Here is a 26,122-nt window from a genome sequence, read left to right as displayed (position 1 = left end):
AGGGGCCAGTGCTACTCATCATAAATACACGCACCTGTCTCGCCGCAACATCTGCCACACGGGCGGCAAATGTTCCATCTACAGGGGAAGGCTAGCAAAACTAGGAGGGAAAGGTCCACGTAACGATACGAGAAAGAAGCAAGGGAAAAAACCAAAAACAAAAAACGTTTAAAGCACCCTCCCACCTAAATTAATTTCTCCAGGTATTACCCTAGGGAGTGGTCGTCGCTAGCAATTTAAATGTCCCGGGGTTGGAGGGGCTGAAGGAAAGGAGAGCTCAGAAAGGGTGTGGTGATAGGCCAGAGGGAGAGCCAATGAGGCGCCAAACTCCCTGTGGGGCGGGGTTTAACTCGGGCCTTGCCGAAAGCTGGTGGGCCAGTCGGCAGCCCGCTGGGCTGCGGGGCGGGGCAAATCTCGCTCCTTCCGGAACAGTTCACGCCCCCGGGTGCTGTACGAGGCAAACGATTGGCCGAGGTGTGGGGGGGCGGGGTTGTCTAGGCGGGTGCGCGGAGATTGGCTGGCGCAGCTTAGAGGCGAGCGGGATAGGTTATTGGGCGGGCGGAAGGTTTGAATGGTCAAGGCCTATGGCTGTTGATCTTGCTCTGAGGCTGTAACTTCGACAGTCCGGTGAGAGAAGCGGAGAAGGCAAACTCCAGCCTATCTGGTCGAGAGGCATAGCTGTCGTCTGGTTAAATCGCCTCTTTTCCCCAGATTTCCTTGAATTCTGCTAGAGTCTTCGCTTGTGTGTGATTCCCTGCCTACTTCTCTTCCTCCTGAAGGCAAGTCTCAGACTCAAACCTGAGGTAAGCCCAGAGCTGTGTCCTCCTTGGAATCACGGGCCTCGCAAACAGAGGTTAGGGGGACAAAACAGGCATTATCGCGAGTTAGGAGACCCGAGTTCCTTCCTGTCAGGAGTCACGAGCTATGTGGCTCCTAACAAGTCCAGGTCCTCTTTTCATTCCATCTTTAAGGTCCTGAGGTTGCCTTTCGGTCAGTTCAGGTTCCGCTGGAAAGGCCAAGCCGCTTCGGCAAGTGCTATTTAATCTTCAAGCCAAGATGTGGTTCACCGTTTAGGAATGCCCCCTCCTTAATATTGATCCGCTTGGTCGCTGCTGGAAAGGGTGGAGGAGGTTCTGACAGCTAGACCATCTGTGATGTACCTGTGTAGATGACGTTCTCCTTCTCTTAGCTACGTTTTATTTTTTCTTAGTGAGAACTCGGAGACCATGTCTGCAGAATTCTTTTCATCTACAAGAGAGGAGGGAAGCCCTGACTCAGGACCTAGTTTTAGGTCCAATCAGAGGAAGATATTAAACCTGCTCCTGGAGAGAGATACTTCCTTTTCCATCAGTTCAGATATCCCTAGAACCCCAGTGGAGAAGAAACTTTTTGGTGATTCTGCAAACCTAAGCATTTTGTCTGGGTAAATCCACTTTTTCTTTTCACACCTTATCTCCTTTGCTCTTCTAAACAGTTTTTGGGTTTTTAAAAATTATCCTGGCTCAGAGATCAGGGTTTAAGTCTTAGCTCTGCCCTTGACTAGCCATGTGACCGTTTTGAGTCTCAGGCTTCTTTGCTGTGACATAATATCTTACTAGGATCTTGTGAGAATCAAATGATGTGATGTCTGGGAAAAGTCTTTGAAAACTTTATCGCGTTATATGAGTTTCCACTTATTAGTACTACTGTTAACGTTACTGTTACTGTACTTCAAATTCTGGTCATGCTATGCCCTCATGCGTCAGCTAATCAACAAAGTTGGAGAATCACAGATCAGAGAAGTACTGGAGACTCCAGGGAGAAATCAAATCTGTGTTGTTATGTTGCTCAGGGCAAAAGATGTGTGGTCAAGACCCACCTCAGCCAATTTTTAAAAATTCCCTTGTCTTAATATGTTGGTGAGGAGAAAATGAGGTGCAGATTATTAGAGTAGAGAAAAGGTGGGAGATTTTTCTCAGCCTAATCTGAAATACTTCCAAAAAACAATTAGCTTTATTTGGACACTGCTCAGATTATGTGATAGTCATTGAGGGGTATTTCAAATGAAGAGGATAATGTGATCTTTGCCTTTTAAGGATATTACAACCTAATGGGAATCTTGATGTATTATTATGTCTCAACAGAGAAACCCCAAAACGTTGCCTTAATCTTTCGAATCTTAGCAGCGGGGAGATGTCTGCCACTCAGTTTACCACTTCTTCAGACCTTGATGAAACTGGTAGGGAAAAGGGAGGTAAAAGCCTCAAGGGAAGGAATAACTGTTAGGGGTGAGGACAGAGTAGTAGGATAGAGATGGAAGGTGGTAAAAGTAAATAGAGAACTTTGAAGATGGAATTCTTTGAGTATCTAGAGGATTTTTGAGGAGAATGATTCAGCCAATGGGAAGAGAATTGACCCCAATAGGAGTCACTTTTCATTGAGAAAGTTAGACAAGAAGGAATATTTTGTTGACTGATTGTGGGAATGAAAGTGGTAGTTAAAGATGAAAAGTTTATGCCCTAGTCTAATCTCAGCAGAGGCAAAGAAACCAACATAAAGAAATACTTTGTCAACTAATTCTTATGTGTTTTTATAGGGTGTGTACCCCAAAGGAATGTGTTTTACTAATCAACCATTTTAGTATTTGTTCTGATTTCACATTTCCTGAGTGACAAGCTTTCCTTTCTACTCATGGAAGAAATCTCTGTAGTTTAGCATAATGCACTGCTAATCAGAATTTTTTCTTTCCGTGACACATGTAAATTCTTAAGTTTCCATGAACTTGTACCTTATACCATGGTACCTTGTACCATGAAACTGGTACCTATCAAGAGCCTTTGTGTTCACAAGGCCAGCTTTTGAAATTAATATGACTCACTGGTAATGAAGAAAATGAGAAGGAAAGACAAAATGCATGGACAGGAATAACTCTTCACATCTGATTGCAGGTCACTTGGATTCTACAGGACCTGAGGAAATACAGTTAGCTGGGATGTAAGTTCTTTTGCGAAATGAACCCCATGCTAAAGCCTTTTCAACACTGGCCTGGGGATTTTATCCTATGCAGACTCTGTAGAGTAGAGAATGTTTCACTTTAGATGTAAGTGGGCTTGGGGGCCTAGATTCTTCCCTTGAAATGTTTTTAAGTTTCCAAGATCTAAATTGTGTTGTGGGGCTTCCCTGGTGGCGCAGTGGTTGAGAATCTGCCTGCCGATGCAGGGGACACGGGTTCGAGTCCTGGTCTGGGAAGTTCCCACATGCCGCGGAGCAACTAGCCCCGTGAGCCACAATTACTGAGCCTGCGCGTCTGGAGCGTGCGCTCCGCAAGAGAGGCCGCGATAGTGAGAGGCCCGCGCACTGCGATGAAGAGTGGCCCCCGCTTGCCACAACTAGAGAAAGCCCTCGCACAGAAACGAGGAGCTAACACAGCCATAAATAAATAAATAAATAAATAAATAAATAAAATTTGAAAAAAAAAAGAAAAAAGGCAAAATTCCTTAAAAAAAAAAAGCTCATTTTAAATTGTGTTGTGAAAATGAAGGCTATTCATTTTAACCATCACATACAATCAGTATTGTCTTTAGAATGGAGGAGAATGGTATACTGCACTTAGATGGAGTATATATATCTTAGTGGTTGAAAGTGTAGAGTGCAGGCTCTGGAATCAGAGTGTCTGGATTCCAGTGGCTTACTACTACTTCACCAGCTGACTCTGACAAGTTTCTTAATTTCAAGGGACATCAGTTTCTTTATTTGTAATAAAGAAATAATAATAATGGAGATAATAATAGCACTTTACATAAATGGCTGCTGTGAGGATTAAATGAAAATGTGTACCTAATGCATACCATACATTTTATAATGTTTATTATTATTACTGTTGAAGATTCTTTGTTGGAGATCTTTTTAAAAAAATTAATCTATTAATTAATTAACTTTTGGCTGCACTGGGTCTTCGTTGCTGTGCGCGGGCTTTCTCTAGTTGCGGCGAGCGGGGGCTACTCTTCGTTGTGGTGCATGAGCTTCTCATTGCGGTGGCTTCTCTTGTTGTGGAGCACGGGCTCTAGGCACATGGACTTCAGTAGCTGTGGCATGCAGGCTCAGTAGTTGTGGCTCGTGGGCTCTAGAGTGCAGGTTCAGTAGTTGTGGCGCACAGGCTTTGTTGTTCCGCAGCATGTGGGATCTTCCCGGACCAGGGATCGAACCCGTGTCCCCTGAATTGGCAGGTGGATTCTTAACCACTGAACCACCAGGGAAGTCCCGTGTTGGAGATCTTAAAATGTTCAATCAGAGTACTCAGGACTGAAAAGTAATTTTAATTCAACTTCTTAAATTTATCATAAATTTTCCATTTGACTGTTTTAATCTTTTTATAGTATTATTCTTCGATGTTCAGATGAATTAGGTGCCACTTTCATGCACTAGGGAAGGCTTTCCATGAGTATTTTTAATCAATACATGTGAAAATTTTACTTTATATTGCCTGTATTTTCTTTGAATTGTTTATATGTCCTAACCCAGGTAAACTAGATAAAATCTGGAAAGGGAGGATAGAAATTCATAAAAAAATAAATATTATCTCTCAATAGTCAATGCTGAAAAATTAGTAAATTGTAAATTGTGTCTGCATAAGATGTAGGACAAACTCATCATCTTTGATGCATATCTATGTATATGGTTATGCCAGTGAAATGAGGTCCTTATCCCCAGGATGTCACTCAATGTCTTGATATTTACCACAGAGAACACCCTACATATTGTTATTGGAAAAGACATATCAACTAGGTACAGGTCTCCTAGAATGGAAGAAAGGAAAAGTGGGATGTCCCAAGCCACTGAAGAATAACCAAATCCTATTTGGGGTTTAACTGACTGGCAGTTTTTTTTATCTACAGGAATTATCACCAACACCTTGTAAAATGCAGCCCAGTGAGTAACTCATCTTTCTTGGGTCTGAGTTTGTTTGTCAGGTGGGAAACAGAGGGCTTCCAGCTTACCTGTGGCTTGAGGATGCTGGATGTTCTCAGAAAACAATCTCTTGTAGGCACAGCTGCTTTGTAGCACTCCGAATGCTTTGGACCATGGCCACAGGAAGAAAGATGCAATATGTAGCTCATCCACAAATAAAGAGAATGTGAGTGTTTTAATGGAAACCTAGATCCATTAGCAGTTTTCTTCCTTTGAGTGGAACAACTAACTCATCAGTATCATTATGAGACCTAGAGCTGTTTGTGCCTCAGTATGCTAGACAAGCAAATTGCATCACTATGGAAAAAAAATTCTTTATGGTTTGTTTTGTTTTTACCCTTTAAGGTTTGATCCTAGCTCCAAGTCTTCCACAGCAGTTCATCATTATTACTCATGTTCAGTTGATTGCAGTGTAAGGAATTTAGGACTTTTTTTCTTTTTTAAACAGATAGGGATAACTTACATAACTTGTTCACATATTCTTTGCATGGCTTCATATACAAGTCTAGGTTTCTTAATTTCTTCTTATTTCCCCCTTAGCCCAGCTTCTTAGCCCCTATTCTGAGGAAGTCATTGTCCTTTTTCCTCTGAGTCTCAGACCATCCTTCAGTTCCAAGTTGAAACTGGCCTCTCCACAGCTACCTAATCGCTAAGATAATTCTCTAACTAATCCCTTCAACTAATCCCATTTTCTAGCCATCTTTTTTCTTTTCCCTGCCTCCCATCCTTTCCATCAGGTCAGTATCTATAAAAGATAGCTGCTGTTCTTCTTTGCTCACATTGCCTAAGTTATGCCCATGTTTTTGGCTGTTCTAATCAGCTTTTTCTTGAATTATAGTCCTTCTAATATCCCTTTATAATCACTTTTTAAAAATCTCATCATTCCTTCCCCTGTCAGGCTCCCTTTTTCCTCCCTTCATTTGGCTTGTGATCATAAAATTAGTACGCTCCAGAGCAGATCTACACACCATAACAAATCCAAACCATAATTTGTATTTTCAGGGTACGTGGTCAACCTTGGTTACATATACTGTGTTTTGTAAGGATTATTCATGGCTTCATCAGATGAAATGTTTTTGGCAGGGTCTGCTGACACTTCTCTTCCTCCAGCCAATGTAGTTTTTATTATGCAGGAAAACAGCACTTCAAAGCCCTTGGAGTGGTGGGTACCCAGGAACCTGAGGTCTCCTCTTTTTCTGCTGGTGAGTCACTGGACATCTTCCTCAAGAGTCAACTGAGGTATTGTGGGGTAGAGGATGATAGATCTGGATTTATGTCCCTTTGAATTTTTCAAAGCTGACTTGGGTGAGAAAAGAGGTTGGAGAAGTAACCTTTGAGCAGGGAAAGGGAGGAGATATCCTCTGATCTTTTTATTCATTTAAATTTAAGGAGAAGAAAAAATTCTTAGGCCTTTTAAAAAATTTCCCCTTTATTCTTTAAGTGTTTCCGCCCCCCCTTCCCTGGTTTTAAAAGTACTATGTGCCCATTGTGAAAATGGTATAAAAATAAACTACAATGAGATATCATCTCACACCGGTCAGAATGGCCATCATCAAAATATCTACAAACAATAAATGCTGGAGAGGGTGTGGAGAAAAGGGAACACTCTTTCACAGATAGTGGGAATGTAAATTGATACAGCCACTATGGAGAACAGTATGGAAGTTCCTTAGAAAACTACAAATAGAACTACCATACAACCCAGCAATCCCACTGCTGGGCATATACCCTGAGAAAACCATAATTCAAAAAGAGTCATGTACCACAATGTTCATTGCAGCTCTATTTACAATAGCCAGGACATGGAAGCAACCCAAGTGTCCATCAACAGATGAATGGATAAAGAAGATGTGGCACATATATACAATGGAATATTACTCAGCCATAAAAAGAAACGAAATTGAGTTATTTGTAGTGACGTGGATGGACCTAGAGTCTGTCATACAGAGTGAAGTAAGTCAGAAGGAGAAAAACCAATACTGTACGCTAACACATATATATGGAATCTAAGAAAAAAAAAAACGTCATGAAGTACCTAGGGGTAAGATGGGAATAAGGACACAGACCTACTAGAGAATGGACTTGAGGATACGGGGAGGAGGAAGGGTAAGCTGGGACAAAGTGAGAGAGTGACATGGACATATATACACTACCAAATGTAAAATAGATAGCTAGTGGGAAGCAGCGGCATAGCACAGGGAGATCAGCTCCGTGCTTTATGACCACCTAGAGGGGTGGGATAGGGAGGGTGGGAGGGAGGGAGATGCAAGAGAGAAGAGATATGGGAACATATGTATATGTATAACTGATTCACTTTGTTATAAAGCAGAAACTAACACACCATTGTAAAGCAATTATACTCCAATAAAGATGTTAAAAATAAATAAATAAATAAAGGAAAATATAAAAAAGAAAATAGCTACCTCATAGAGAAAAACCACTATTAACATTTTACCTCATTTCTTTCAATCTTTTAACCATGTGTACAGTTTTACAAAGTTGAGGTCATATCATATGTATAACTTCATATCCTGTTATTTTAAGTTAATATTACAACTCTTAGTAAACATTACTTTTTAAGGGATACTTTTATTCTAACACCTACGTACAATACTTCCCGATTGTTGGACACTTAGGAGTATCCACATTTTGCTTTTACAAATAATGCTATCATGTAAGTTCTTGAGCACAAATTTTTGCCTATGTTAAAAAATTTTTTATTTAGGATTAGCACCAAGACAACATAATTACTGGATTAAAGGGTTTAAATATTTTTTAAGATTTTTGATACATATTGCCAAATTCCTTTCCAAAAAAAGTTCTAAGAATTTATGTTTTCAGGAGCAATCCATGGCTCATTTGGATAATTTGTTATCACTTTAAAAAAATTGCTAATTAGATGGGTAAAATGTTTTATTTTATGTTAAAAATAATTAGTAATGATTTCATGTGACTATTAGCCATGTATATTTTCTCCAGTGAATGATTGTGTCCTTTGTCCATTTTGCTACTGGAGTCTTAAGTTACCCAGGCACTCACTTGTTGTGATTTTTTCTTCTTTTTTAAATTGAAGTACAGTTGATTTACAAGGTTGTGTTAGTTTCAGGTATACAGCATCACTTGTTTTTAATAGACTATGGACTTAAGATACTCCAGAGATTTGGATTCTAATCTCAACACTTTGGGAAAGCCATTTTAACATATCCCATGCTAAGTAGATGAAGCTGATCATGTTTCAGATTTTTGATTCCTTGGAATAGGGGAAGACGTGGAGCATGGTAAATTACTACATAATCTTCTGTATATGTGTGTGTGATTTTTTTTAATGTAGTAAAATATATATAACATTTACCATCTAAACCATATTTTTGTGTACAACCCAGTGGCATTAAGTACATTCACAATGTTGTACAACTATCAGCACTATCCATTTCAGAATTTTTTCATCCTTCAAAACAGAAGCTGTCTACCCATTAAATAATAACTACGCTTTTCTCCCTCTGGTAACCTCTAGTCTCTTTTCTGTCTCTGTGAATTTGACTACTCTAGGTACTTCATGTAAGTAGAATCATATAATATTTGTCCTTTTGTTTCTGGCTTGTCTCACTTAGCATAATGTCTTCAAGGTTCATCCGTATTGTAGCATGCATCAGAATTTCATTCCTTTTTATGGCTGGATAATATTCTATCATATGAATACACTGCATTTTGTTTATCCATTAATCTGTTGATGGAATTTGAGTTGTTTACACCTTTTGGCTATTGTGAATAATGCTGCTGTGAACATTCGCATAAAAATATCTTCAAACCCCTGCTTTCATTCTTTGGGGTATATACCAAGAAATGGAATTACTGGTCATATACGGTAATTCTATGTTTGATTTTTTTGGGGAACCACCATACCGTTATCCATAGCGACTGCACCATTTGACATTTCCCACAGCAATGTACAAGGGTTCCAATTTCTCCATATCCTTGCCAACACTTGTTATTTTCTGGGGTTTTTTGTTTGTTTGTTTGTTTAATAGTAGCTATCCTAATGGGTACAAAGTAGTATCTCATTGTGGTTTTGATTTGCATTTCCCTAATGACTAGTTATGTTGTGTATCTTTTCATGTGCTGATTGGTCATTTGTATATCTGTGGAGAAATGTCTATTCAAGTCCTGTTTCCTTCTGTTGTTATTGTTGCTATTGTTGTTATTGTTGTTATTGTTGTTGAGTTGTGGGAGTTCTTTATATATTCTGAATTTAATCCCTTATCAGATATGTGATTTGCAAATATTTTATCCTATGGGTTGCCTTTTCACTTTTTTGATAGTATTCTTCGATGCACAAAAGTTTTTAATTTGATGAAATCCAGTTTATCTATTTTTTCTTTTGTTGCTTGTGGTTTTGTGTAATATCCAAGAAATCATTGCCAAATCCAAGGTTGTAAAGCTTTCCTCCTATTTTCTTCTAAGAGTTTTATAGTTTTAGCTGTTACATTTAGGTCTTTGATTCATTTTGAGTTAATATCTGTATATGGTGTAAGGTAAGGGTCCTGGATAGTTTTTAATATTGTCAATATAATTCATAGGACAATGGAAACTTGGTGGAAAGTGAAATGAAACATCTGGACAGTCCTATTACTACAGTTTCAAAATTAGATAAAACTCCAGAGCTAGGAGAAAACCAGACAGAGGAGATTTCAGATGAATTGATGGAAGATCAAGAAGAGGCCAAGGTAAAGTACTCTCTGATGGTGTTTTTGCATTTTTCAAATTCCTTCATTCTTTTTAATTAATTAAGTTTTTGGCTGCGTTGGGTCTTAGTTGCAGCACGCGGAATCTTTCATTGTGGCGGGTGGGTTTCTTTCTAGTTATGGCACGCGGGCTTCTCTCTAGTTGTGGTGCACAGGTTCCAGACCATGTGGGCTCTGTAGTTGCGGTGCATGGGCTTAATTGCCCTGCGGCATGTGGGATCTTAGTTCTCCAGCCAGGGATCAAACCTGCGTCCCCTGCATTGGAAGGTGGATTCTTAACAACTGGACCACCAGGGAAGTCCTAAATTCTTTCATTCTTGAATAAATAATATTGTGTATCTAATATGTTGCAGCCACTGTACTATGTGGTAGGTCTGCAGAGATCAAGAAGACATGGTCTCTATACTCTAAGGGCTACCTGACTGATAGGGTATCAGGTCATCATGGGACTCTTATTACTGCTGGGTGAGAAGGTTCGTTAGCAGTTTGAGTAGATCACCATCAATGTAATCTTGTGTAAGTGATGCCTCCAGAATAATAGTAATAGATGGGATATACTTAGCATGATTTTTTAAGTATTTTACAATATATATTTTTGTCTTTTATCCTCCCCATATCATTGAGAGGAATATCTGAAGCCTGTAGCTTATTGGTGATGTACTGAAATATCAAAGATAGTTTCTGAGGCAGTTAGATTTTCTGAATCAACTCCATTTCTTTGAAACAAATATGTGTAGGGGTGTTTTTTGTTTTGGCTTGCCTTGTGGCATGGGGGATCTTCCCCAACCAGGGATTGAACCTGCACCCCCTGCATTGGAAACATGGAGTCTTAACCACTGGACTGCCAGGGAAGTCCAGGGGGTGTGTTTTTTAAACTTATTCATTTTACAAGGTAATATGATATAGCTGAGTTAGAACCCTTGGATTCTGGTCCTCATTCTCTTATGTAGTGTTATGACCATGAACAAGACACTTAACCACTCTAAGGCTCAGTTTCTCAAATATAAAATGGAGAGCATAATGATAATAAACACTTCCACAAGAGAATCATTGTTAATATGATAAAGTATTAAAAGCAGTTTGTAATAATATACCTACTTTATTATTTTTAATAAAAACTATTATAAGCTGTTAACAATATTCAATAAGTATTTATTAGGAAGCTGGTATGCACCAGGTGCTGTGCTAGAACTAAGAACAGAGTCATGATTAAGATGGACAAGATTCCTAATTTTCATGTAGTTCCTATTTGTATTTTTTCTAGTCAAGAAGATAGATAATGCAAGTAAGTCAATAAACAAGATAATGATTGTCAAAAGTGCTGTGAATGGCAGAGTGATAGGAAAAAGGGACCTAGGAGTTTGGGATGGTACTACTTTTAACTTCAATCTGAGTAACTGGAGAAATGGTGACACTGTAATGAATTTGAAAAGAAACGTGAATTCAAAGGGAATAAGATGTGTTCAGTTTTGGACATTTCAGTTAGAGACAGTAACAGGAAGCTTAAATGGAAATACTGAATGAGGAATTGGAACCATCAGGGCTGGAAATGTACGTTTCAGAACCATCTGCATAGAGGAGAAAATGAAGGCTAGTGACTCCAAGTTTAAAAGCAGAGAGAAAGTTTGTGAAGAAGGAGTAATAGCCACTAAAGAGTCTAATAATGAGGTAGATACATAACAGGAATAACATCATTCAAGGATCAGAAAGGAGAGATCTAGGGCACAGAGGTGTCAGTTTTATTTTCATCACCCCACACAGAAATTCTTTGTAGAGTTGTATAGTTTTAACTCTTAAATTTGGGTCTTGTTCCATTTTGAATTAAGTTTTGCTTATGGTGTAAGGTAAGGGTCCAATTTCATTCTCTTGCATGTGAGTATCCAGTTTTTCCGGCCCTATTTGTTGAAAAGCCTGTCTTTTCCTCATTGAAAGGTCTTGGCACCATTGTCAAAAATCATTTGACTGTGTATGTGAGGGTTTATTTCTGGACTCCCTATTCTATTCCGTTGGTCTAGGTGTATCTTTACAGAACCATAGTTCCAATTACTGTAGCTTTGTAATAAGTCATTTTATATATTTTCATATTTCACAAAGTATATTTGAATATATTCTCCTTGAAAGAAAATTAGGGTTAATTAGCCTTGGGTATTATGTTTTTCTGACCACCATTCCCAATCCTGATTGAAGGATGACTTTGAGATTATTTGGGGTTAGAGGGAAAAGTCAAGAGCATGGGAGTCAATAGAGCATATTGGTCTAAAAAGTATGGACTCTAGAGCCAGACTGCCTGGGTTCATAGCTTGACTCTGCCACTTTTACCTGTATGGGTGAGTCATATGATCTTGCTATGCCTCAGTTTCTTTTAAATTAATTAATTAATTTGTTTGTTTGTTTGTGGCTGCGTTGGGTCTTCGTGCCTGTACGCAAGCTTTCTCTAGTTGTGGCGAGCAGGGACTACTCTTTGTTGCATGCTCGGGCTTCTCATTGGGTGGCTTCTCTTGCTGCAGAGCATGGACTCTAGGTGTTCTTCCTATGTTTTCCTCTAAGAGTTTTATAGTGTCCAGTCTTACATTTAGGTCTCTAATCCATTTTGAGTTTATTTTTGTGTATGGTGTTAGGGAGTGTTCTAATTTCATTCTTTTACATGTAGCTGTCCAGTTTTCCCAGCACCACTTATTGAAGAGACTGTCTTTTCTCCACTGTATAGTCTTTCCTCCTTTATCAAAGATAAGGTGACCATATGTGTGTGGGTTTATCTCTGGGCTTTCTGTCCTGTTCCATTGATCTATATTTCTGTTTTTGTGCCAGTATCATACTGTCTTGGTTACTTTGTAGTGTAGTCTGAAGTCAGGGAGCCTGATTCCTCCAGCTCTGTTTTTCTTTCTCAAGATTGTTTTAGCTATTTGGGGTCTTTTGTGTTTCCATACAAATTGTGAAATTTTTTGTTCTAGTTCTGTGAAAAATGCCACTGGTAGTTTGATAGGGATTGCATTGAATCTGTAGCTTGCTTTGGGTAGTATAGTCATTTTCACAATGTTGATTCTTCCAATCCAAGAACATGGTATATCTCTCCATCTATTTGTATCATCTTTAATTTCTCTCATCAGTGTCTTATAATTTTCTGCATACAGGTCTTTTGTCTCCTTAGGTAGATTTATTCCTAGATATTTTATTCTTTTTGTTGCAATGGTAAATGGGAGTGTTTTCTTAATTTCACTTTCAGATTTTTCATCATTAGTGTATAGGAATGCCAGAGATTTCTGTGCATTAATTTTGTATCCTGCTACTTTACCAAGTTCATTGATTAGCTCTAGTAGTTTTCTGGTAGCATCTTTAGGATTCTCTATGTATAGTATCATGTCCTCTGCAAACAGTGACAGCTTTACTTCTTCTTTTCCGATTTGGATTCTTTTTATTTCTTTTTCTTCTCTGATTGCTGTGGCTAAAACTTCCAGAACTATGTTGAGTAATAGTGGTGAGAGTGGGCAACCTTGTCTTCTTCCTGATCTTAGTGGAAATGCTTTCAGTTTTTCACCATTGAGGACGATGTTGGTTGTGTGTTTGTCATATAAGGCCTTTATTATGTTGAGGAAATTTCCCTCAATGCCTACTTTCTGGAGGGTTTTTATCATAAATGGGTGTTGAATTTTGTCGAAAGCTTTCTCTGCATCTGTTGAGATGATCATATGTTTTTTCTCCTTCAATTTGGCAGCAGGATTCTTAACCACTGGGCCACCAGGGAAGTCCCTGAGCTTTTCTTTGTGAGAAGTTTTGTTTTGTCATCGTTGTTTTTAATTATTGTATTTTATTTTTTGGCTGCGCCGCATGGCATGCGAGACCTTAGTTCCCTGACCAGGGATTGAACCCATGCCACCTGCACTGGAGACGTGGAGTCTTAACTACTGGACCTCCAGGGAAGTCCCTGTGAGAAATTTTAAAATTACTAATTTAATCTCTTTATTTTTTGCAGGTCTAGTCAGATTTTCTGTTTTTTTTTTCTTGACAATAGTTTTTGCCTTTTTAGGAATTTTCCTGTTTAATCTAAGTTTTCTCATTCATTAGAATATAATTGTTCATAGTATACCATTATGATTTTTAAAAATTAATTAATTAATTAATTAATTTTGGCTGAGCCAGGTCTTAGTTGAGGCATGTGGGATCTTTCAGTTGTGGCATGCGGGCTCTTAGTTGCGGCATGCATGTAGGATCTAGTTCCCCAACCAAGGATCAAACCTGGGTGCCCTGCATTGGGAGCACAGAGTCCTACCTACTGGATCACCAGGGAAGTCCCCATTATGATGTTTTTAAAACTCTATATGATTGGTTGTAATGTCCTCTCTTTCATTTGTGATTTTAGTAATTTGAGTCTTTTCTCTTTTTTTCCTGGTCAGTCTAGCTAAAGGTTTATCAATTTTGTTGATTTTTTCAAAGAAACAACTTTTGGTTCTGTTGTTTTTCTCTATTGTTTTTCTATTTTCTACTTCACTGAGTTTTGCTCTAATCTGTCTTATTTCCTTCCTTCTGCTTGCTTTGGATTTAGTTTCTTCTTTAGTGGAGGTTAGGTCATTGACTTGAATTCTTCCTTCTTTTTTATTATAGATATTTACAGCTATAAATTTCATCTAAGCACTGGTTTAGTTGCATTTTTACCTAAGTTTTTGTATGTTATATCTTCATTCTCATTCATCTCAAAGTATTGTCTGATTTCCCTTGTGATCTTTTTTGACCCACTGGTTATTTAGGAGTGTGTTAATTTCTACATTTTTGTGAGTTTTCCAGATTTTTTTCTATTATAAATTTCTAACTATTCCATTGTGATCAGAGAACATACTTTGTATCACTTCAATTCTTTAAAATTTATTGAGGCTTGTTTTATGTCCCAGTATATAGTCTATCCTGGAGAATGTTCCATGTGTATTTGAGAAGAATGTATATTCTACTGTTTGCTGGGTACAGTATTCTATAGATGTCTGTTAGATCTATTTGGTTTATAGTATTGCTTCAGTTTTTGAGCTTTCTAAAAATGGAACCGTACTAAATGCGGCCATCACTTGCCTTGCTATTCTCACCACGGCATTTGTTGTTCCTTCAGCCTGAAACACTCTTCCCCTGGGCAAACATGATTTTCTCCCTCATTTCGGTCTCTTATCTCCACATATGTCACCTTAACAGAAAGGCCTTTCCCGACAAACTTCTAACCCCAATATTTTTCCTGTCTTTTATCCTTCTTTATTTTTTACTTACAGCACTTTTCACTACATGAAAGTACAGAGTATATTTATTTGTTTGTCTCTTCCACTCTCTGATTCACTGCTGTGTCACCTGGTATGTACTTAAAAATTGTCAAACAGGTATGTGAATGTGGAAGTCTGGAAGTAAGAGCAGAAGTCTTGAGAGAAAAATTTGAGAGTCATCAGCATAGAGGGAAAGTTTAAATTCATGGGTAGAAAAAAGTCACCTGTGGCAAGAGTGAGGAGATTGAAAAAGGGCCCGGTCCTAGCCCTGAATCCAACATCTGTTAGAGGTTTTGTAGGTGAGGAAGCTTGACAAAGAAGACTGAGAAGGAGCAACAGAGAGGTAGAAGCATCACAGTTCTTTTAGTAAACAGTTGTCTATACTAGGACTAAACTAAGAAACTAGGCTGTGCCATTGAAGCTAAATAAGGGATTAGCCAAGTCAGTGGAAGGCACTGTGAAATTCAGGATGATACATGGCTAAAGAAGTGACCATCTGATGTGACAACAAGAAGATTGTTGATAACCTTGACAAGAGCAGTAGAGCGGTACAGACAGAAGCCAAGACTATGTGTGCTGAAGAGCATATAAGCCATGAGGAAATGATGATGCCTCCTCAGTTTACAAAGTAATAATTATCTAATTTAACATTTTAATAAAATCTGCAAGTAGAATTGAACTTTTCTCCTTTCTGGCCTTTGCAATGCTTTAAAACTCCCAGATTTGGAAAGTGTTCATTGATTCCTTAAACAATGAAAGTCATTAGTTGGTAGATCTAAGACAACTGGTCCTGGGATCTCCCCTCACTAGCTTCTGGTAACTGGGAAACTTCTAACTGGCTAGACAAATCTAAAGTATCATCATCATCATTCCTCTATGACCTACCACTTATACTCCTTGCAATAAGTTGCCATTTGTTTTTATATAAATGTATTGGAAAGTATCTGTCAAAACAGTAGTGGCTGTTTCTGTTTGTTAAAGTAGTTTTTTGCTATCATTTATTTCTGGCTTCTTGTCCTTGGACAATATGAAACCCAAGGAGATGTTTATCACCTTCGTTATCACCATCATAATAGCTACCAAAAACCTAAAGCTTCAGTGCAACAGAATAGATATTCGGGAAACAGACTCATGCATATATGGTCAATTGATAATAAACCAAGACTCAAAAGCAATTAAATGGAGAAAGCATAGTCTTTTCAACAAGTTGTGCTGGAGCAATTGAAAATCCATCTGAAAAACAGAAACTTCAATCTATACTTCACACCATATATAGAAATTAGCACAAAATGGATCATGGGCCTAAATATAAAACCTAAAACTGTAAAACAACTGAAGGAAAAAAACAGGAGGAAAATGTTTGTGACCTTGTGTTAGGCAAAGATTTCTTAGATGTAATACTAATACATGGATACATTTCACTTAGTAGATAATTAATTCAAACTCTTTAAAATGAGCCCTTAGCTTAATAATTACAGTGTGTTCTAGAGAGGCTCTTTTGGTTAAAAGAAACAAAGATTGCACTAAGGCCAGCAAATGTGAAATTCTGATCTGGCTTCCTCCTGCATTCTTCTCAGGGCAAAACTGAAGTTATATGAAGGGAAGTCTGTCATGGAGGCTGGGTAGCCTACTCCTCAGTTCTTCACCACATTTCCTCTACCACCATACCTTTGGTTCATCCATCCATTCATTGGCATCATGGCCTTTGACTATATCTCTTGGCTTCTTCCTTTTAATAAAGATTTGGCTTCTGCTGCTGCCTAATTATTTTGATATTTTCCAAGTTAGACTATCAGAGAGGGAACCTGATTGGCCCAGGTTATGTTTACATATTCTTGACCACTAAATAGGAGTGTTCAGTCAGCAATATGGTCCAGTCACCAGTGGCTTGGAGTAGGGTTGTGGAGACATAGGGAGATGACTGGCAGGGGTCCAAAGGAAAAGGTAGGTATAGAATGTTGGTATATCAAATGTGAACTGTACCTTCAACTGGTACCATGAACAATGGAGTTTTTCTTAGGACCATGGGTGTGACAAACACTGTAGTGTAGATATAGTTATTGTAAAGTAAAATACTGATGTTCATGTTTTCTTCTCCTAGAAACCATTTATTATCAATATGTGTTCTAATTTTGGCTCTCTTATCTCTTATTTAGGAGGTCTAGCACCCTCCTAAATCAATCCATGGCAATTAGTGAGGTGAGTGTATAAAGAAGGAAACAGAGGATAAGAATCTTGAATTAGTTGAAACTTGCCATCAGAGGTCTTTTAATATATCCCCCTGCCTCTGGGTATATAACACACATATCATGCCTTTCAAAGAGACAATTAGTCCATCCTCCTGTATTAAGTCTATTCCTGGGCCAGCAACTCCCAAACTAGTTCTTCATGGTATTTAATCTACTTTTTTCCTGATGGGCTTCATAGTATCAATCCTGTAATGGTCATCCTGATATTAGATTCTAGTGTTTTCTTTTTCCTTGCATGCTGCTTATTTTGCTATATCTCTTCCCCATTCATCCCCTTTAAGAAGGCTGAATGACATTTTTTCTCTCTCACTCCACAGATTGAAAATATTAAAAAAAAAAATTTTTTTCCCAGAAAGTTCCAAAAAGTAAGCTTGAATTTGCCCACACAGGAAACTATTTACATAACATTTACATTGTATTAGGTATTATAGGTATTAGGTATAGGTATAGGTATTAGCTGTATTATAATCTAGAGATGATTTAAAATATACAGGAAGGACTTCCCTGGCAGTTCAGTGGTTAAGACTCCACACTTCCACTGCAGGGGGCATGGGTTCGATCCCTGGTCAGGGAACTAAGATCCCACATGCCGTGCTGCATGGCCAAAAAATAAATAAATAAAATACAGTATACAGGAGGATGTTCATAGATTATATACAGATACTACATGGTTTTAAGTAAGGGACTTGAGCGCCCCTAGATTTTGGTATCTGTAGTAGTCCTGGAACCAGTCTCTCACAGATACCAAGGGACAACTATATACTCTTGCTTCTTAGTACTTTTTCACCCAGGCTAACTTTTTTGGCTTGTCATCTTCAGTTTTGTCGGGGTTCTTAAATCTTGATTGTCAGGATCTTAGACTTCCTTGGTGGCACAGTGGTTAAGAATCCGCCTGCAGGGCTTCCCTGGTGGCGCAGTGGTGGAGTCCGCCTGCCAATGCACGGGACACGGGTTTGTGACCCGGTCCGGGAAGATCCCACATGCCGTGGAGCGGCTCGGCCTGTGAGTCATGGCCGCTGAGCCTGCGCGTCCAGAGCCTGTGCTCTGCAACGGGAGAGGCCACAACAGTGAGAGGCCTGCATATCGCAAAAAAAAAAAAAAAAAAAAAAAAAAGAATCCGCCTGCCAATGGAAGGGACATGGGTTCGATCCCTGGTCCGGGAAGATCCCACATGCTGCAGAGCAACTAAGCCCGTGTGCCACAGTTACTGATCCTGTGCTCTAAAGCACACGAGCTACAACTACTGAGCCCTCGTGCCACAACTACTGAAGCCCGTGCGCCCCAACTACTGAGTTTGCATGCCACAGTTACATGCCACTGAAGCCTGCGTACTGAGCCCATATGCTGCAACTACTGAAGCCCGTGTGCCTAGAGCCTGTGCTCTGCAGCAAGAGAAGCCCCTGCAATGAGAAGCCTGCGCACTGCAACGAAGAGTAGCACACACCGCAATTAGAGAAAGCCCGCGTGCAGCAAGAAGACCCAACACAGCTGGAAAAGAAAAATTGTTTTTTGATTGTCAGGGTCTTAGGATCCCATAGAGAAACTATCATATGACTGGAGGAACTAAGCTTGCATTTGCTTTCTTCTACAAGAATTGTTATATATAAGATGGTCAGGTCGAGAATTTGGCTGGATTTAAAACATCTAGGAGAGATGGAACATCATGCAGTCTGAGGAGAAAGATGTTAATGAGGAGGGGAAGACAGGTTGCTTACCTGGGGCATTGTTTCTCAAACTTGAGTGTTCCTAGGAATCACCTGGGCATCTTGTTAGAGTGCAGATTTTAACTTAGCAGGTCTGGGCTGAAGCCTAACATCTGGGATTCTGCATTTCTAACAAGCTCCCAGGAGATGTTCACAATGCTGGCCTGCAGACACACTTTAAGGAGGAAGAACCTTGGGGTTTCATATTTCCAAACAGGCATCTGTGAACAGGAGCTGCCTGTATCGCTCCTCTTCGTTGCCAGACAGTTTGAACAGTCCAGGACTGAAGCAGATGGTGAAATTCAAGGACAACACAATACCAGATAAAGTAAAAAAGAAATATTGTTCTAGCCACAAAGAGCTCAGGAAGGTAAGAAACTTTTTAAGAAGACAGCCTCTTTAATCTTCTATCTCGTTTTCTCCACTTTTCTGGCATGGGGATTGCTTTAGTACATCTTTTGGTCTTCTTCATTACTTTTACTTTTATCTCTTCTTTCCATCTTCCTGTTTTCTTTTCTACATCTGCATCCATATATAAAATATTTAATAATAAATATGTTATATTATAGTATAATTTTGGAAATGATGTCATTGTATTGTCTTCCCAACCCTCTTTTTTAAGATCTGAGAAAGTACAAGGGAACTTTGATTGGTAAGGACATTTATTGTTGTTTTATATGCATTCTGAGAGAAATAGCATCCTAGAGCACACTTGTTTGGTGGGAAGCAAATTCTGAAAAACTTAGCCCTCATTCCCTATCCCTCCTTTAAAAAAAATCTCAATACATTTGGCTATTTTATAAAATCAGTGTATGACGTTACAGAAAAATGGAAAATGCAGGTAAGCAAAAAGAAGCCGTTGCGAAATGCCCATAATCCCACAGACCAGAGATAATTACTGTTAATACTAGATGTATAGTCTTTCAGACATTTTTTAATGCAAATGTTTTTTCTTTTATTAAAGTGGCATTATAAAGTACATGTTTTCTAACCTATTTAATGATATCGTGTCATATTTTCATGTCACTGAAATTTACAATATACTTTTTATTCCTTAATAGTAATCTGTAGTGTGTGGATATGATTTGTTTAATCAAGATCCTGTTATTGATCATTTATTAGAAATTTTTCTCTGTTGTAAACATCCTTACAGCCAAATCTTTGTACATATCTTTATTTTCTTAGTAAAACAAGTGGAATTATTAGATCAAAGAGTATGCATATTTTTAATGTCTCCCTCTACTCCTTCCATCCCATGGTTTTTAAACCTTTAATATGAGGACTGGGGGTGGGGGGAATCTTGTCTTCAGGGTTTAGGTATAAAGAAAATGGTCTCCCTCTGTGACATTAATATGACTCAGATGCTGGAGGAAGATTCTAACCAGGGGCCTCTGATTGGTGATTTCTCCAAGGTGAGTTTGGTTACACCAATCCTATATTTCATCCTGTATTTTGGATCTGAATCTTCTCTGCTTGCAGAGGACACTAGGTTTAATTAATTATGCATCTTCACCAAGTACTCACTGATAACCTGAAATTGCTGTAGTGGTAGATCTAGGCCCTAAACCTTTCATGAGAAAGGATTCCTTATTCATTCTGGGAATATCCAGAGCAGTGGGGAAGATAAGAAGAGGCTTTCTTTTTTTTTTTTAGCTGTACTGTGCAGCATTCAGGATCTTAGTTTCCCAACCAGGTGTCGAACCTGTACCCCCTGCAGTGGAAGCGCGGAGTCTTAACCACTGGACTGCCAGGGAAGTCCCAAGTATGAGGCTTTCTACTTTTTTTTTTTTTAATATATTTGAAAATTATGTAAATCATACTTGGTCACTACAGAAAAGATGGAAAATGAAATCTACCCCAAATCTTGTCATAGTATTGTTGCTTTTATTTAATATTTTCTTGGTGTATATTCCTGCAGACTTTTTTCTATGTATTTTCACAAACACACATTCATGTACACAAATACATTTTTTGTTTTTCTATGTTTGTTTTGTGATCTGCTGAGGTTTTTATTCCCTCTCATTTGATGTATCAGGAACATCTTTTCATGTCAGTAAACAGTTCTGCTTCATCATTTCATCACTTTTAATAGCAGCACAGTACTTCTTTCTTTCTTTTTTGGCTGCCCATAATTTCTTGATAAATCCTTTCTTGTAGGATATTTACTTCTACAATTTTTCCTTATGCACTATACCAAGGTGGACATATTTGTAGCTAAATCTAAAACTTTGTACCTATCCGTAATTATTTCCTTAGGATCAGTTCTTAGAAATGAAATTGCTGCATATGCATGTTATAGAGAGCATTGATTTCTGAAGGCATCTGAGGTTTTAAATGTCATTTGGAAAGGACAATATATGGGTCATGATCTCAAATTTGGGTATAGAGAACTTGCTATTATTTCAGCTCTTGGGTATTTCTAGGTATGTGCACTGCCGACCGTGTCAGGGAGACACCAAGATCTGAAGTACGTCAACCCAGAAACAGTAAGCAGATTTCTGGAGATGGTAACTGGTTACATAAGCTACCATCTGGTCTGTTCTGTCCCTAAAATCCCCACTTCCATTTGTATTTATTTCTGTGTTCACTCATATAGGCTCTTTATTCAACTGAAGCTGTGTTAAAGGACTCTCTTTTATATGCACCTTTGTTTTTAATTAAACAAATGATATATAATTGTTATGAAAGAAAGGAAGGAAGGAGGACGGGGAAAGGAAAAAAGTAAAAATCACCCAGTTAGGCTGAACTTACATCCTGGTTTACATGTTGCAATCCCGTTTATGCCTATTAGTGTAGGGTAATTATTAATAGTGTTCTCTTTCACTCTCAAAAGTGTCCCAGTTTGTGCAGTAATTATTTGGTCACTCTACCCATAACCTCACCACCAGAAATAAGCACTAATAATACTTTCCTTATGGCCTTACACATTTTATTCTGGCATAAGTTTTATAAAAATAGGATCATAATAAACATGTAATTTTGCAATTAGCTTAGTAAGACATTGTAAACATCTTTCTATAGCAATAAAAAGATATCTATATTATCCTTTTAATGGCTATGTAATATTCTGTTATACTGATAATGTCTAATTTATTTAACTAAACCCCTTTTATTGAGTATTTAAGCTATTCATAGTATTTTGATAATATGAAACAATGGTGAGATGAATATTATTGTGCCCTATCTTTATGTACTTTTCTGTTTACTTAAGATGTTAGAAAAGAAATTGTTGAAAGTGTAATTGCATTTATTTTTATAAGTATTTACAAAGTCCCCTCCAGAAAGGTTGAACCAATTGACATAACTACACGAGCTTAAGTTTCCTCTTCTGGATATCACCCCTTTCCTTCCATATCCCTTTTGGGAAACTTGCTTTCTAATTTTACAGCGGAGGGTGGGGAATCATTTCTCATTTCTTCTTGTAAAATCAGGAGCTCTAGCTGCTACCTGTGCCCTTACAGAAGTCCTTGGGTACCTTCTCAGAGGCTGACTGCAGCCATGCCTGCCTCCAAATAAGTAGCCTGAGTGTGGTTTTCCCTGATGTCCTGGTAATACCAGCTATTTTGGTTCTCCAAAAAGGCCATTTCCTATTTTATCCTCTTATGTGGGGTGGGGCTGCATCACTGCCATATTTCAACCGTAGGGGGACTTTGGAGGCTGGGCGTACAGTGGAATGCTGTGCAAATCAGGAACTGTGTGACTGGCTCTTCTCTCCCTCAGAAGAAGCAGGATATTCAATCATAGTTTCTGTGCAGGTGGCTGCCTTGCTTTTGGGGAAGTTCCAGGGGCTGATAGAGATATTTTATATCATCGATTGCCGCTATCCATATGAGTACCTGGGAGGACACATCCAGGTAAGGTTACATTGAGGACTTAGTAGGGAAGGGGCTGGGGATAGCTCTTTATTGAGAAGCCTGGACAAAGGGTCCTGTGAACTCTAGAACCAGGGCAGATATTATATATTTGGAGCACATCAAGGCTCAGTCCTCATTCCTGTTCTAATTCTGTGTACTTTGAACAATTTACTTTCCCTTTCCCTCTTAGACCAATCTCCCGTTTTTCTATAGGAGCCAAGAGCTCCTACCTGGAAGTAAAAACATTCATCCAAGGACTGAGAAGCACTTTGCAAACACTTAATGCTTACAGACATTCCTCACAATGATTCCTACACTTCAGGCAGCTCCATTCTATAAACATTTATTGAGCACCTACTACATACCAAGCTCCATGCCAGGCCCTGGGGGTAGATACAGGTAGATTGCCTCTCTGAAAGTACTTATAGTCTAGCCTTCCTGAACCAAATATTTCAAGATGGTATTCCAGTTATTTCTAAGTGTTGGCCCTGTTCACAGATCCTTAAGGAAATACTTAATAAAATTCTTTTACAGGGAGCTTTAAACTTGTACAGTCAAGAAGAACTGTATAACTTCTTTCTGAAGAAACCCATTGTCCCTTTGGATACTCAGAAAAGAATAATCATTGTGTTCCACTGTGAATTCTCCTCAGAGAGGGGTCCCCGCATGTGAGTGTCTACACAGGGTAGGGTGGGTGATGGAAATGGATCTTGAGTAGGGACTTACAGCCAGAGAACCTTCCCAGATCAGTTCAGACAGAGACTGAATCAATGAATACTTTTCACTGAAGTTTGAAGAATGTTAGGGAGGTGGAGGAAAGGAGTTTCTACAATTCAAAGGTTGGAAGCAGTGAAGGAAAAAGAATTGGGAATTAGGTACCAATGGAGCAGAGGAGAAAGAATGGTGCTACTTGGACCTTGTTTTGCAAAAATAGATCTGGAGTTCCTTTTGAGGGTTAGCAAAAGTCCTCCCCTTCCCCAGTGTATAGCCCATGGAATCCTGAACTTGCTTCTTTCCACCCCACCCATCCCTGGATTTTCTCTAAAGGTACCGCTCTCTGAGACAAGAGGACAGGGCTGTGAACCAGTATCCTGCACTGTATTACCCAGAGCTGTATATCCTCAAAGGGGGCTACAGAGACTTCTTTCCAGAATATATGGTAAAGGATGGGGCACATGGGACAACGGGGGAGCCCAAACTCGGGGAAGCCTACTTTAGCATGCAGGTCCCAGGTCCTGCAAAGCCCTCTGAGAAGAAACTGCTGTTTCTTCTTAGCCACTACTTGCAGCATCTCTGTTATACCTAGTAGGCAGACTGCATCATCAAGGGGATCCCTCACTCTGTCCCCTGCCTTTCAGGAGCTGTGCGAACCACAGAGCTACTGCCCTATGCATCACCAGGACCATAAGACTGAGCTGCTGAGGTGTCGAAACCAGAGCAAAGCATGGGAAGGGGAGCGGCAGCTGCAGGAACAGATTGCCTTGCTGGTGAAGGATGTGAGCCCATGATATCAGATCACCCACTGGCTGCTTAGGACTCACCAAAAGACACTGTAGAAACCCTAAGCAGAAAGAGGCCATCTTCTATGCAGCTAAACCCAAGATGTTAAAAGATGTCAGCAAACCAACAGGCTGCCAAACTACTGAAATCCCAGGCCTGGGGACTGGTTAGGTGTCAGTAGAGCTCCTGGCTGGTGGGAAGTCCTGGAGCTGGCTCTATAAGGCTGGAGCCTTGGGTTGCATAGAGATTTGTGTTGCTTCAGGGAGCTGTTGGATTCCTCTTCCTAACTGCTTGAGTCTCCTCAGAGGTCAGCCACATCTTTTTCCCCGTGGGCTTCTGTCTATGCGAGAGAGAGTTGCCCATCTTCTTTCTCTATATTTTCCTTCTTTGTTTCCCTCTCTCACCTTTTTTTAAAATGGGAAAATAAACATTGAAGAATGAGAAATGCGATTGTGAGCCCAGTCTGTTCCTAGAAGATGTGTATAAGGAAGTAATCACCACATTAAACTCCTTCGGACAAAGATGTAGCCATCTCTATTCATAGCTAAGGCCTAGGTGCTTTTCTCCAGACCATGGTTCTCAAAGTTTGGGCCCTGGTCCATCAGCATCATCTGAACTTGCTTGAAATGCAAATTTTCACAGCCCACTCCAGACCTACTAAATCAGAACATCTGAGGTTAGGGCCCAGAAATCTGGGTTTTAAAAATCTCCTTTTCAGGTGATTCTGATACATGAAAGGCTTGAGAACCACAGCTCTGGAATTAAGGAAAACCTTTTAAATTTCATTCTTCAGCAATGTTCCAGGCTTTCCTTTCCTAGACCATTCCATAGTATGAGTTGCCTAAAAGTGTGCCCCAGACTCAACACTCAATGGTATCAAGGCTCAGAATACCAAAATAATTGCCATTCTCTAAGGCCAAGGGATAGGTCTGAGTTGGGCTCAAAAGGTTCCTTATCTACAGCCTCAATGGAGTTTTGACTTTTCCCATTTTCCAAAATTTTTTTCTCCACTCCACTTCATGTCTCACAGAGACAAGTTTAGGATTTAGGATGGTTGGAAGTAGAGATCCGTGCTATATGAAGATAGGAATAAAAGAAAAGTACCAAGCAAGATCAGTTAGACTTCAGAAAGATATTTTAAATTGCATTCTTCAGTATTATCCCAGGCTTTCCTTTCTTAGAGCTCTTTAAGGTGAGTAGGCTTTTGTCTGTGTAGTAAGGTACAGCCCTACTTGGCCTGGGTGGCCGTGGAATTAATTGAACATTGTCTTCTCTGGCATTAACCTAGTAGTAGTGATAGCTCAGGACTAGAAAAGGACAAAGGGCTCTGAAGCCTAGACTGACATAGAATGGAGACAAAAATGATATCTTCCCAGGTTCTGGAGCAGGGAGACTTTTTAAAAGTGAGTGGGAGGGAAGGAGGGCATTAGCCATAGGGCAGCCCAACAGTGTGCCAGAGTGACTGGATTGATTTTTGCAAGGTTTGCAAGTGCTGTTCTCCCGGAATGCTGCATGCTTGCCTCACAGCAGAGGGCACTGCTGTATTCACTAAGCCAGCCACTGCAGCCTGCAGCCTCCACTCCTAGCTGGAGCGTGTCTGTCCAGAGGGAGGCTCCCTCTCTGACCTGCCTAAGCCCTTGAGCTCAGAGCTCAGAAGGGCCGGGGGTAAAAACGAAAGAAAAGCTTCTGCTACATTAGGTGGAAATAGCTGAGGGAAAGATGCTGCTTCCCTGTCCCACTCCACACACTTCCCCCCACCAAGCAGGAACTTCTAGTTGCATGAGCAGGAAACTGCTGGAAGCACCTCCACTTCCAAGTGTGATGAGGGGTCCCTGACTCACTGCCTAATCTAGTGGGTCATTTCCTGATAATTCTCCCCAAAAAGGTGGAAGC

General features: G+C 39.5%; 1 protein-coding gene across 2 annotated transcripts; it reads left to right on the top strand.

Annotated features, from left to right (window-relative positions):
* The first annotated feature begins 635 nt into the window (after positions 1-635).
* CDC25C (cell division cycle 25C) lies at positions 636-24,632 on the top strand. 2 transcript variants are annotated; one of them, XM_079915697.1, is made up of 15 exons: positions 636-803; positions 1,211-1,423; positions 2,124-2,218; positions 2,928-2,973; positions 4,875-4,908; positions 5,024-5,113; positions 6,081-6,149; positions 9,525-9,671; positions 19,093-19,245; positions 20,186-20,287; positions 21,299-21,361; positions 22,631-22,729; positions 23,264-23,397; positions 23,777-23,888; positions 24,088-24,632. In XM_079915697.1, exons 2-15 carry the CDS (start codon positions 1,227-1,229, stop codon positions 24,235-24,237), a joined length of 1,491 nt encoding a protein of 496 aa, XP_079771823.1. In that variant the 5' UTR covers positions 636-803; positions 1,211-1,226; the 3' UTR covers positions 24,238-24,632. The 2 variants fall into 2 exon arrangements, with proteins under 2 accessions (XP_079771823.1, XP_079771824.1); XM_079915698.1 differs by lacking the exon at positions 5,024-5,113.
* The last annotated feature ends 1,490 nt before the right edge of the window (positions 24,633-26,122 follow it).

This window comes from Stenella coeruleoalba (genome assembly GCF_951394435.1).
Source record: "Stenella coeruleoalba genome assembly, chromosome: 3".
Classification (NCBI taxonomy): Eukaryota; Metazoa; Chordata; class Mammalia; order Artiodactyla; family Delphinidae; genus Stenella; species Stenella coeruleoalba.
The sequence above is the reverse complement of the archived record's forward strand: the minus strand, read 5'-3'. Positions and strand labels throughout refer to the sequence as shown.

Coding starts and splice junctions, on each gene's coding strand:
- CDC25C (XM_079915697.1), top strand. CDS start 1,227: ATGTCTGCAGAATTCTTTTCATCTACAAGAGAGGAGGGAAGCCCTGAC. Junction 22,730..23,263: donor ACCTGGGAGGACACATCCAG/GTAAGGTTACAT, acceptor ATTCTTTTACAG/GGAGCTTTAAACTTGTACAG. Junction 23,398..23,776: donor TCAGAGAGGGGTCCCCGCAT/GTGAGTGTCTAC, acceptor TTTTCTCTAAAG/GTACCGCTCTCTGAGACAAG.